Genomic DNA, 12,306 nt, shown 5'->3' with positions numbered 1-12,306 from the left:
GTTGGCTTTAAACCTTTTTAAATTAAATATCTCGTTCTATCTTCTTCAGCTATGTAAATCCAAAATGAGAAAAGCAAGTGTATTATGCTAACCTTTTTCTTAAATAGAACATTATACTTTTGGTCTTCTCTTAATATTATTTTAACATAATGCAAATAGAATAATGTAGTAATAACAACTGTACCAATTATACAATGTCACATCAACAACAACTTTTATATCATTTTTTGATTTTTTTTATATTTGTTTTAACATAATATTTATTTTATATCAATCTTAATAATATAAAAATAATAATTTGATTAAATTTTTAGCATTTAATTTTATATCTGTGCAGAATTTATCACCAGTGAGGTTTGAACCCAAGACCTCCTTGACACTATACATGCCTTACCACTAGACCAAAGAGGTTATTGTTGAATACTTATGCAATGAATAAATATTAATCTAAATCTTGATTAAGATAGATTAATGAATTAATTGAGTGGTGTAACTCCGTTTTGGACACGGTCGGATGCGTTAGAAAGATAACGTAAAGGGCTATTATTATTGTTCCATGTTATAAAATAATATGTGATTTATAAATGCCATGAATTTTATCATGATGAAAATTAAATATTGTTGTTATGTGGAAGGTGAAATAACATGATTAAAAACCTTACAAAGATGAGTGAGGAAACCTAGAAGAATAATTTGATTAATAACTTAGAAAGATAATCTAGGTTATGGAACATGTGAGATACATGTATGAGAATACGGTATTCATTCGTACGACGCTTATGTGAGGTCGTGGACGAATTGTTACCATGATTAAGAATGAGACGCATTGTATGGAACATGCCATGTTATTATTTGTGTATTATGGTGAATGAAGTCACCTATGATTGATGAATTTGTTATGGTTCGTGGAACCAATGTTTTGTGGAACCGATCATGTATTCAGAATGTGTGTTTTTCTGTGGTGGTACACATCTCTTGTGGTATGCTTAGATGAGTAAGCATTGGGATGTGGGACCAATGATTCGAGCCTCAATTGGGTTTGAGCCCTAACCATGGCGGACATGGGGGAAAGGTGGACACCTATGTGGGTTAGAGTCCCACACGGTGAAAGATACCCTAGGTGGGTTAGAGTCCCGTACGGGTGATGGTTCTTAAAAGTGGGTTTAAGTCCCATAGGGGAACCGAATATCCACCGCGAAAGTCGAATCATACGGACATGCGTGAACCAAGCCTTGGCCTAGACGTAGGTCCCGTTGGGGATCGATGTTGCGTGAATCTGAATAATGATCGTGGTTGAGTTATGAGAACTCAGATGCATGTTGCCATACAATTGCGAGATAGTTCCCCATCGCTCAAGTCTTCGTTCCCTTGTTGACTTGAGTTGGATATGAGTTGTGTAACAGCCCAAACTGCTTTCAGGATTACCGACTGACCCCACAAACCAACACGGGTCTTTTCAGCATGTTTTATCCTCACTCACATGCTTCCCGGGAAACTTCCCAGAAGGTCACCCATCCCAATACTACTCCAAGTCAAGCACGCTTAACTATGGAGTTCTTATTGGTCAGGCTACCGAAAAGAAGATGCATCTTGTTGGTATAGGTAGTACCAATTAATCCTTATAAGCCTTCACTCAACCATGCAGTCCCATACCTGCATAGCCTCAGGATCCCTCTCATTCCGATGTGAATTCGGTTTTTCCCCTAGAAGCTGCTAGGAGTGTCTCATTGTCATGCCTCATGCATAAACAACCACTCCCTCGCCCTCGGGTGTCACATGTAACCACTCTTCGGCCTCTCCGACCTCGGGTGTTACATGCCCACCAACTTCCGCTTGGTTCGTCCCCGAACCACATCGTACTGGGAGAGGTTTGGCTCTGATACCATTTGTAACAGCCCAAACTGCTTTCAGGATTACCGACTGACCCCACAAACCAACACGGGTCTTTTCAGCATGTTTTATCCTCACTCACATGCTTCCCGGGAAACTTCCCAGAAGGTCACCCATCCCAATACTACTCCAAGTCAAGCACGCTTAACTATGGAGTTCTTATTGGTCAGGCTACCGAAAAGAAGATGCATCTTGTTGGTATAGGTAGTACCAATTAATCCTTATAAGCCTTCACTCAACCATGCAGTCCCATACCTGCATAGCCTCAGGATCCCTCTCATTCCGATGTGAATTCGGTTTTTCCCCTAGAAGCTGCTAGGAGTGTCTCATTGTCATGCCTCATGCATAAACAACCACTCCCTCGCCCTCGGGTGTCACATGTAACCACTCTTCGGCCTCTCCGACCTCGGGTGTTACAAGTTGAACATTGATTAGAACCCTGTAGAGCCGAGTGGACCCATAGGATAGGAGAACTCACTGAGATTATTATCTCATCCCATTATTGTTGTTATTTTTCAGGTATTCTTTACAGGTTGAATCTAAGAGAAACTGTTATGGATGTTTCAAGGGTTGCTGTTCATTATAATCTTCCGCTGTGGAGTTGTGTGCAATGAAGATATTGTACATAGTTCTTAGATTTTTATTGTTTAGGCATTATTGTATAACATGTTCCATGGATGTTTTAGTTTGGACATGTATATATATTGATGCCATTAGACACTTATGTTGTGACAGTACCAAGATTTAACACTTGTATGATATTATTCTAGATATATATTATACGGGTTGTTACAATCGGTCATTCATCATTAAATTGTTAATTACTTCATTATGTGGGTCCTTGTCATCTGACTTCATTTTCTCAACGTGAAGTATTTTTTCTTTGATAACTTTACCCTTTGACTTTATGGCTTACTCCATTTTCTTAACTTGAAGTGTTTTTCCTTTGGCAACATTATCCTTTGACTTTATGGCAATAAATTTGACCTTCTTCGAAGGTTGATTTGTATCTAACTCAAGCTCATTACTTTTCAAAGAACTTGTGAATTTTTCTAGCGGCAATTGATTCGAATCTTTGGCCTCTTGAATGGTTGTAACCTTGGGTCTCCATCTTGTAGGCAGACTTCTGATAATCTTCTTCACATGGTATCTGGTAGTGTAACTCTAGTTCAAGACCTGGAGTTCATAAACTAGAGTTTGAAACCTCTAGAAAATGGTTTCAATATCTTCATCGCTCTTCATTTTGAACATCTCATATTGTTGAATCAAAAGTTCGATTTTGACTTCTTTGATTTGTTGATCTCCTTCATAGGTGTTGAACATATAATCATAGGTGTTATCGGTAGTAGATTGATTAAGAATTTTATGAAATTGCTTAAAAGAGATGGTGTTTACCATCATGTTTTTGTCTTTATGATGAAGTCTATATTTGTTTTTAAATTTCAATGAATATTACTTTCCTGTTTGTAGAAACACCTTTTGTGTTAACAAGTATATGATGATCATTTTCACACATGTCGTAAAGTTCTTCATCTTGAGACATGAAGAAACTATACATCTTGTTCTTCCTCTAAAAAAATCATTTAGCATGTCTGTTAAATACATGTTGTTTAGTTAGAAAAGAATGAGTATCATGATTGTGATCGTCGAGCATACTTTTTCAATGGATCTTTTACTCTTACACAGTTATGTGTTCAAATAAGATACTGAAATTCTGATGCCAACGAAAAGGTGAGAAAACACAAGAAATTGGGGTTTAAATTGTGTATGATTTTCAAAAGCTTTTTTCTAACACACAAACAAACAAAGTAGCGACAACAAATAAAGAGAGTGGAGACAGAGAAAAACACACAAAATTTATATTGGTTTACCATGTACGAAAGGCTAGTCTAGTCCCCCCACACTTAGATGTTTCTACTATAGTCAAACCTGATTACAGATAACCACTACGACAAACCAGTCCTTGATTTCCTTACTTATTTTCCTTTAAATTGTAGGACTTACTTGCCTCATACTAAAGGATTTCTTTGCATTAAACTTTTAAAGACTTTCTGGTCTCACACTAGAGAGTTTCAGAAATTACAAATATGTTTGATGATAACAACTCACATAGAGTGATGGACTAAGTAAATCTCAATTACAAGTGATAACTTTGCTAATAAAGAATTATTGTTGATAACACTTCTGACTAGGTGTTTGTTCTTTGCTAATATTATAATGAAAAGCAAAGCTTACAATGTATTCACATTGTTGTTGCAAATATTTGGAATAGTTGTTGGTCACCTTCAACATTTGAATTTAATTCTTTTATATCATTCTTCCTTTCCAATCATTTTTCCATTAGAAATGGAGCTGTTGGAATTGTATTATCTGTACAAAACCTTATTCTTCCATGTTTTATACTGGAATAATTGTCATGATGTGACAGTTGAGAGAACATTATGTGTGATGACTCAACATAATAGGTTTTTCATCATCTAGGCAGAGTTTATCAATTCTTCATTTGGGCATAGGTGGTCACTTGCATTGAATACATGCGATCACTCTTTTTTTAGGTGCAGATGATCATGTTTGACTTAAGGTCTAGGTGGTCAACCTAGTGAAATTTTTTATGGATGATCATTTTCTTCTATAGCAGATGATCATGTCTTTATTTGAATGTAGGTGGTCATTTATACTTAAGGTCTAAGTAGTCAAACTTGTTAACTTTGGCACAAATTATTATTGATTTATTTGGGGGTAGATGATCATTCATTAACTTGCTGCGTATGATTATTTTCTTATTTCCTATAGATGATTTGTAATTATTCTACACATGGAAACAAATGAATTAGAGTATCATTTATTCTCAATTATATTGTTATCATCAAAACTCCATAATTATAGGTTATTGTTCTTCAAATCATTTTAGTCTGAACACACCACATATAAAACTAGAAAAAATCTCATAAATTTAATCTTCATCTTCAATCTTTCTTCATTTTTTGTAAGTTATTCATAATCTACATCACCTCATCTTTCCTGTCTTTTAAAAATCTTATGACATATTTTGCACGATTGCATATCTCATCATTAAACCATTCAAAATAATTATATCTTATTTTTCGATGCACCTATATTAAAAAGAATCAATGTATTAATTCAAGTGGTGCTCTCTGAAGGATTTTTTTACAATGAAAAATATATTTACACTTCTGAATCAAATAGAATGGAATATCTAAATAGTAAGAAGTTACAATAATAAGAAGTTACGACAAACGTAAATCTTAAACGAAGATGTATCTCCTGAATAATTTAAAACAAAACAAAGATGTATCTTCGTAAAATATAATATGCATTGTTCTGATAAAATATGCGTAAACAAAGATGCGTAAAATATAAAACAAACATAACCTGCACTGTTTTGATAGGGTACATAGATGCATCACCGTAAACTCTAAACGAAGATACATCTCCGAAATAATAAACGTGTAAAATATCTTTCAGAATGAGATGCATGGTGTGTGTTTTAAAATATTACAGAAATGCATCTCCGAATCAGTTAACGTTTTAATTTAAGACATGGTGCGTCCGAATATGTATCTTCGAAATCTAATATACATTTTAGATTCTCTATAGGATATTTTTTCACACCATAAAATGAGATAAAAAATTCCTAAAATCTTTTTAAAATATATTTACTTTTTCGCAAAATAGTCTATAAAGCTCTTAAACATTTTTAAAATTCGATAGAATGAGCATAATCAACGTCAACACAAACACAATATTAAAATATTAATTTTTTTAACAATTTGGATACTAAAACAATACATTTTATAAGAGAAAACTACACAAACATCATATTAATTATTTTTTACAATTGATGTTGTTTGTTATTATTAATATACTGAGTATTTATTATGATTTTTAACGTTTTTTTTTTGTCATCTCTACTTAAGTAGATTTTTTTTTTAAAATGTTTTTATAGAAGAACCAAGACAGAACCAAGTGACAGTGTCTTTTAACATGGAATAGTATTCAAACTTGTTCATTATAGACTACATCAGACATTCTTAAACACACATCAGACATTTTTTTGTTGTTTTATATCAAATTTCATGAACAAACACATCAATCATATATGAAAACTGAAACCTGAGTTTGCATCAAGAATGATTCACATGTTCAGTTAGAACTAGAAGTTGTGCTCCAAGAACGACCTCTGGTGTGGAGAAGCAGGTCCAATCTCTTCCTCTAAACTTCTCAACACATCACTGATCCCTCCAACATTGCCTATATTCTTCACTTCTATAGCTTTTCCGTCACCATCAACCTCTGACATTGATCTTCTTTGAGAAGATGCAACACTAGGGAATGTTATCCATGAAGGTGCTCTAAGCTCAAATCTTTGATCCTCATTTTCAGAAACAGACCTATTCGACGACATTTGTGATGATTTCTTATGCAATCTGTTACTTCCTAAAACAACCTCGGACGGCAAAATCGGTTGCTCAATGCATGGACTGCCCATTAACTCTGCAAGAGCTCTTTCCAATGCTGTTGTTACTTTGTCCATGGAAGGTCTATCTTTCCCTCTCATTCTCACACATTTACAAGCAACATTAGCTATCTTTTTCAATGGTTCGAGATCGTGAGGAGGTTTAAGAATCGGATCCAGAATCGCAGCTATATCGCCGGATTTAATCAATGGCACTGCCCATTCAACTATGTTATTCCCTTCTTCATATTGCATCATGTCAATGGCTTTTCTACCACTTAGAATTTCCAAGAGTAGGACGCCGAAACTATAGACGTCGGATTTCGTTGTGAGGTAATGAAGCCTATAGTATTCGGGATCAAGGTAACCGAGAGTTCCGGCCGGTAGCTCGGAGAGTGGAGAGTTACTGTCTACAGGACCTAACAATGATAAACCAAAATCAGCTACTCTTGCATTGTGTTCTTCATCAATGAGTATGTTTGAGGATTTAATGTCTCTATGAATCACAGGTGGACAAGCGTAACCGTGCAAATATTCGATTCCGCGAGCTGCTTGAACTGCTATCGTTACCCTTCTTATCCAGATTAACTGCTGTTTCAGACCTTGGTTTGTTCCATGTAGGTGTTGATACAAAGATCCATTCGCCATAAACTCGTAGACAAGAAGCCGTTCTCCGCCTTCTTCGCAATAGCCTAGAAGGTTGAGCAAATGAGCATGGTTTAATCTTGAGAGCAAATCGAGTTCAGTGTGAAACTCTTTGAAATTCTTGTGCATGTTGTTGGGAGGAGAAGATAGAGATACTATAGTCCTTTTAACAGCTACAACTGTTCCATCTTTTAGAACACCTTTGAAAACACAAGCAAAACTTCCTTTTCCTACTATGGATTCTTCTTTGAATCCACATGTTGCAGTTTCAAGTTCGTTATAGGTGAACCTATGAGCCTTCCTAAGCTTGAACTCCTCCATTTCCGGACGGATCTTGTTGATGTTCTCATTTTGGAGGGAAGAACTCGCATCGAGTTTCTTCAACTTTTTTAATCTTGTTGAACACTCACAATCTCTTAGTCTATGGTGAACATATAAAACCGCTATTAAAATTACAATACAGACTATGAAAAGTACCAAACCGATCTCTGCGATAACCACCGGCAACTGCAAAGCCCAAAATTTCTCGTTTTTCTTCTCTGTTCCGGTATTGGAATAAGAAGATGAGCAATGTGAGAGGCATTCAGGTGAAGAACAAGACGAACAGTTATATTCGCACACTCTATCAGATTCCAAATCGCATCCATTTTTCTGATACATTTCAACAGGACAATCACCACTGCATGGCTTGCAAAGACCAGAATTTGGAGACTCGCAGAGACCCTTTTGCTGATCAAAATCATAGAAACCAGACGGGCATGGAGAAGGCTTGCATAGTCCTGGTAAAACCGGTAAAGGAAGAGACGTGGGAAAACCGACGCCCCAACAAACCGGCCTAAGTGGTTTTCTCTCAGCAAGTACTCCGCAAGTAAAATAATCACCAGCTGCAATCTCATAAACCTTAGCCTCACTAGGAACTGAAGTGCTTGGTTTGATGATAAATCCCCAACAAATAACTCTATGATCATAGCTTTTTATTCCGCAAGCATGAAACCTTCCTCCCACTACAGAAACCATAGGATCATTTGGAGCCAAATCAACGTTTCCTTCACCACTTACATGTGTCACTGAAATCTGCTCCTCAATGTTCAAGCTTCTCCCCCAACAAAAAGTTCTCGAATTCACCCCTTCCAAGATTCCACATACATGAAACCCGCCAGCCGAAATCATTTTAAACTTCATTTTCGAAGGAATCAAACTAATCACCTTGCTACTAGTCTCATCGCCCCAACAGAAAACACTCCCGTTGCTCGAAAACAACCCACAGTTAAACGCAGAACCTGCTGAAATCGATTGAATCATTCCATCAAACACGTAATTTGCAGTCATGTTATACCCCCAACAATCAACCAACGAAACATTTCTATTCCTAACCTTTCTCAATCCACATACATGGTAATCACCAGCACTAATTTCCAAGTACTGAGCTTCTCTAATCATAGGTTGAGGCACACCCATTTGAATGTACCCACTATTACCCCAACAATAAGGTTGATTAGAATCCATTAAAAGACCACAAACAAATCCATCACCAGCCGTTAAGCCGTGAAACGAGAAACCCGTAGGTGTTTCATACATTATAGCCGAGTTAGATCCATAACATGTCACACTACGAGATCCATCTGGTTTCAAACCACAAAAAACCGAACCTTTCTCACCATAAGAGATTGCAATAGAAGACATAGAACCAAGACTATAAACATGACACAGTAAGCCTGATATTAAAATTAAAACCACAAATTCTAATATAATATTCAAACCATAGATTACAAAACATCTTCCTAAGAACACCATATTTTTTATGATCAAGAATAGAACTCAGTACCTCGGAATTTACACACTAAGCACCAGCCATTGAAGGGTGGTTGGAGACAGACAAGAACATGGGACTGGAAGCTAGACAGTGTGCATTAAATTAAAATGGAACAGAAAGAAACTGTTTCTTCTATACTATGTTAATGTAAAGTTGTAGGTGAACATTAAATGAGAAAGTTAATGCAATACAATATTTTCATGAGAAATTGTTACTAGCTAATGGTTTGCTATAATGCAATCCATCATGTTCAAAAATTAGATAGAAAAAACTAATCTAAAAACATGATGAAACGTATCTGGTTTGATATTTGAGGAAATTAACGTTAATATTGTACCAATAAGTTTGGTATAGCTTTAATTAAATTAAATAATATTAGAGACCATTAAAGTTTAAACAATGGATCTGGGATTACATATTCAACTGCTCCTTTTCAATTCAATTCATTCCGATTAGATAATGAAGACATAAACGGTTACATTTTTATTTGGATTCTTGATAATTAAATAGAAATTTGTTATTGAAAAAATATTTTAAATTCTAAAAAGTTTTAAAAAAAAAAGTTAAGACGAATATTTTTAATAGGATGGGTTTGTCTCAATTTTTTTTATATGAGATTTATAATACTACATATTTTTGTTTAGAAAAATTAAACAAAAAATAAGTTTAATTTTTTTTTATAAAATGTTGTTTTAAATATTTAATTATTTCACTACAATTGTTTTAACTTCAAATTTTTTAAAAAGCCACTTAAATTTAAAATATTTTAAATAATTTTTCTTTAATATTATTTGAGGTATATATTTTTCTTAAATTATATAACTTTAGTTATGTTTTAACTTTATTAATAAATATTTATGTTACTGAGTATAAATTCAATTTTTTATTTTATAAAAAGTTATTTTTTAAAAAAGGGGCACATGTTAAGAAATTCACTAATAGAAAATTTATATTGAAAAAATAAATAAAATTATTAATTATAATTTTTTAATAAATTCAATACACAATTTTCAAAAATTTATTTCTATAATATTTATCTCTTAACTTGTGCTCCAAGGACACAAGTTAGCATTACCCTTTAAAAAAATAACTTCATTAGACTTTTACTATTTTACTTATTTCTCTTAAATCTATTAGTTAGTAGTTAACTCATTCTATTAAATTTTTAATTTTAATTTTAAATGTATAAGGTAAAGCGATATGGTTAAAGTTTTATTATTTTTCTCTAATTTTAATCATTCAATCTTGTAAAAAAAATCAAAGGATTGAACCTTAAATGTCCACCGAAGCTAACAATAAGCCACCAATACCTAATGTTTTTTTATTTTACATTTGTTAAAAAGAATGTGAGTTAAATTTTTGTTGGGTTTTGACATTAATGTGTTCAAAGCGATGATAAAGAAATATAAGAAACCTCGATAGACCTTCATTATTTAACCGTTTAATTTTAAAAAAAAATTCAAATAATTAAAATTAAGGAAAGTAATAAAATTTGATGGACAAGTTAACAATATTAAAATTAACCAAATTGACTAAATTGACTAACTTGACTAAGGGTAGTAGATTTAAGGACAAAAAAACAACGCTTGTCTTATTAATTAAGAGACCAGAGTAAAATAATAAATTAAATTAAATGATTAAAAGTATAATTAAACAGTTCAATTTTTATAAATAAAAAATATTTTAAATGTGAGGACATAAAATCATTTGTTTTGTAGAAAGAAAATGTCAATGCAATGGAAATCATTGATTTTTATGATGAAGAGAAGATTACACAAAATAGAGAACTTATAGTTTTTTAATCATCCTATAATCCAAGAGTTAGAATTAATTGTGTTTCTTCCCATTCATATACTCTTCTCTCATATTTAACTGTGTTATTATTATTTCATGTTATTCTATGCTCAATAGGGGTATCAAAACATTTAGTGTTTGTCCATATTCCGCTGCGAATATTATTCACGATTCCTATTCATACGTGTTATTGTATAATTTTACAGTGATTGTTAACGTATACCAGATTTGTGTTGGAAATCCAGCACAACCTATGGAGAATTTCAATTAATCTTGATGAACAAGATTGTTATCACCCACACAATAACAATGAAAAAGAGAAGAACAATTGAGAAAGAAAAGAAAGAACGATGGAGAAGAAGAATATTTTTTGCAGAGTTTCTCTTTGCCCACAACCTGTGAAAAACTTCTTTATTCACTTTACAATTGCAAAATTCTGTGAATACAATGTTATGGCTTCTCCATTACAAGAATAAGGGTTATTCCCTCTATTTATAGATTTAGGTTAACTTACTCCCTAAGCCAAAGCCCAAAACTATAAAAGTCTAAAATAGTTAACACTACTAAAAATAGGCCTAAGTCGAAATCTTGTGTGAAACAACACACTTCGACACACTAATACAACTCAAGACACTAGGTGATTCGACACTTCCTTGCTTCTGTCGAGCAACCTTCTTCGACACAAGGAATCATAATTCAACACACCACCTAATCCATTGTGTCTAAGCTATCTACATTCATCATAGCTCTTAGTCTTCTGAACACTTCGACCTGCACTCCCTTCGTCATGATGTATGTAATTTGATTCTCAATTCTGCAGTGTTCCATATTCATCTTCTCATCTGTTGCCTACTTTCGAAGATAATGGAACCTCATCTCGATGTGTTTGCTTCGACCATGTACTATCGAATTCTTCGCCAAATTGATAGCTGACATGTTGTCGATCTTCATGGTAATTTCTCCATGACTCTTCGTTGTTATCTCTTCGACCAGATTCACCATCCACGTTACTTGACATGCACAAAGAGAAGCAGTTATGTATTCTGGTTCGCACGACGATAATGCCACTATTAGCTCTTTTCTCAAACTCCAAGCAACTGGTGCACCACCTAGCATAAACACATAGCCAGTTGTGGATTTTCGATCCTCATCATGACTACAGCGACTTGAGTCGGTGTATCTCACTAATTTGCATTATTTTCCTTCATCAGTTGCAAGAAACAAAATGCCATAGTCGAGAGTTCCTTTAAGATACCTTAGTATCCTCTTCGCTGCTGCTAGATGTGATACCTTGCTTCTTCTTACATATACTCCATGTTCAATTATGCACTTCACAAATTCCTTCTCCCTTAGAAAGTCGTCTATCTTCTTGTTCCAAGCTCTTGGAGCTTGTTTGATTCCGTAGAGGACTTTATGGAGCATGTACACCTTTCTTTCTTCGCCTTGTTTTACAAACCCAGCTGGTTGTGCAACATAAACTTCTTCTTCTAAGGGGCCATTCAGAAATACACATTTCACATCCATCTGACACATTTTCCAGTTGTTTATGTTGCTAGACCAACAACAAACCTGATTTTTCGATCCTAGCAACATGTGCAAAAACTTCATCGAAGTCGGTTCCTTTTTTCTGAAGAAATCCTTTCGCCACAAGTCTAGCTTTGTGTCGAATTACTTCTCCTTTGGGATT

General features: G+C 34.2%; 1 protein-coding gene across 2 annotated transcripts; it reads right to left on the bottom strand.

Moving 5' to 3' along the window:
- Nucleotides 1-5,870: 5,870 nt before the first annotated feature.
- On the bottom strand, nt 5,871-9,046 carry LOC127106103 (serine/threonine-protein kinase-like protein ACR4). 2 transcript variants are annotated; one of them, XM_051043384.1, is made up of 2 exons: nt 8,838-9,046; nt 5,871-8,705 (listed from the first exon to the last, which is right to left on the bottom strand). In XM_051043384.1, exon 2 carries the CDS (start codon nt 8,693-8,695, stop codon nt 6,065-6,067), a length of 2,631 nt encoding a protein of 876 aa, XP_050899341.1. In that variant the 5' UTR covers nt 8,696-8,705; nt 8,838-9,046; the 3' UTR covers nt 5,871-6,064. The 2 variants fall into 2 exon arrangements, with proteins under 2 accessions (XP_050899341.1, XP_050899340.1); XM_051043383.1 differs by having other exon boundaries at nt 5,871-9,046.
- Between the last annotated feature and the right edge of the window lie 3,260 nt (nt 9,047-12,306).

Source organism: Lathyrus oleraceus, chromosome 7, assembly GCF_024323335.1.
Source record: "Lathyrus oleraceus cultivar Zhongwan6 chromosome 7, CAAS_Psat_ZW6_1.0, whole genome shotgun sequence".
In the NCBI taxonomy this organism is placed as follows: Eukaryota; Viridiplantae; Streptophyta; class Magnoliopsida; order Fabales; family Fabaceae; genus Lathyrus; species Lathyrus oleraceus.
This window is presented reverse-complemented; position numbering and strand designations above follow the sequence as displayed.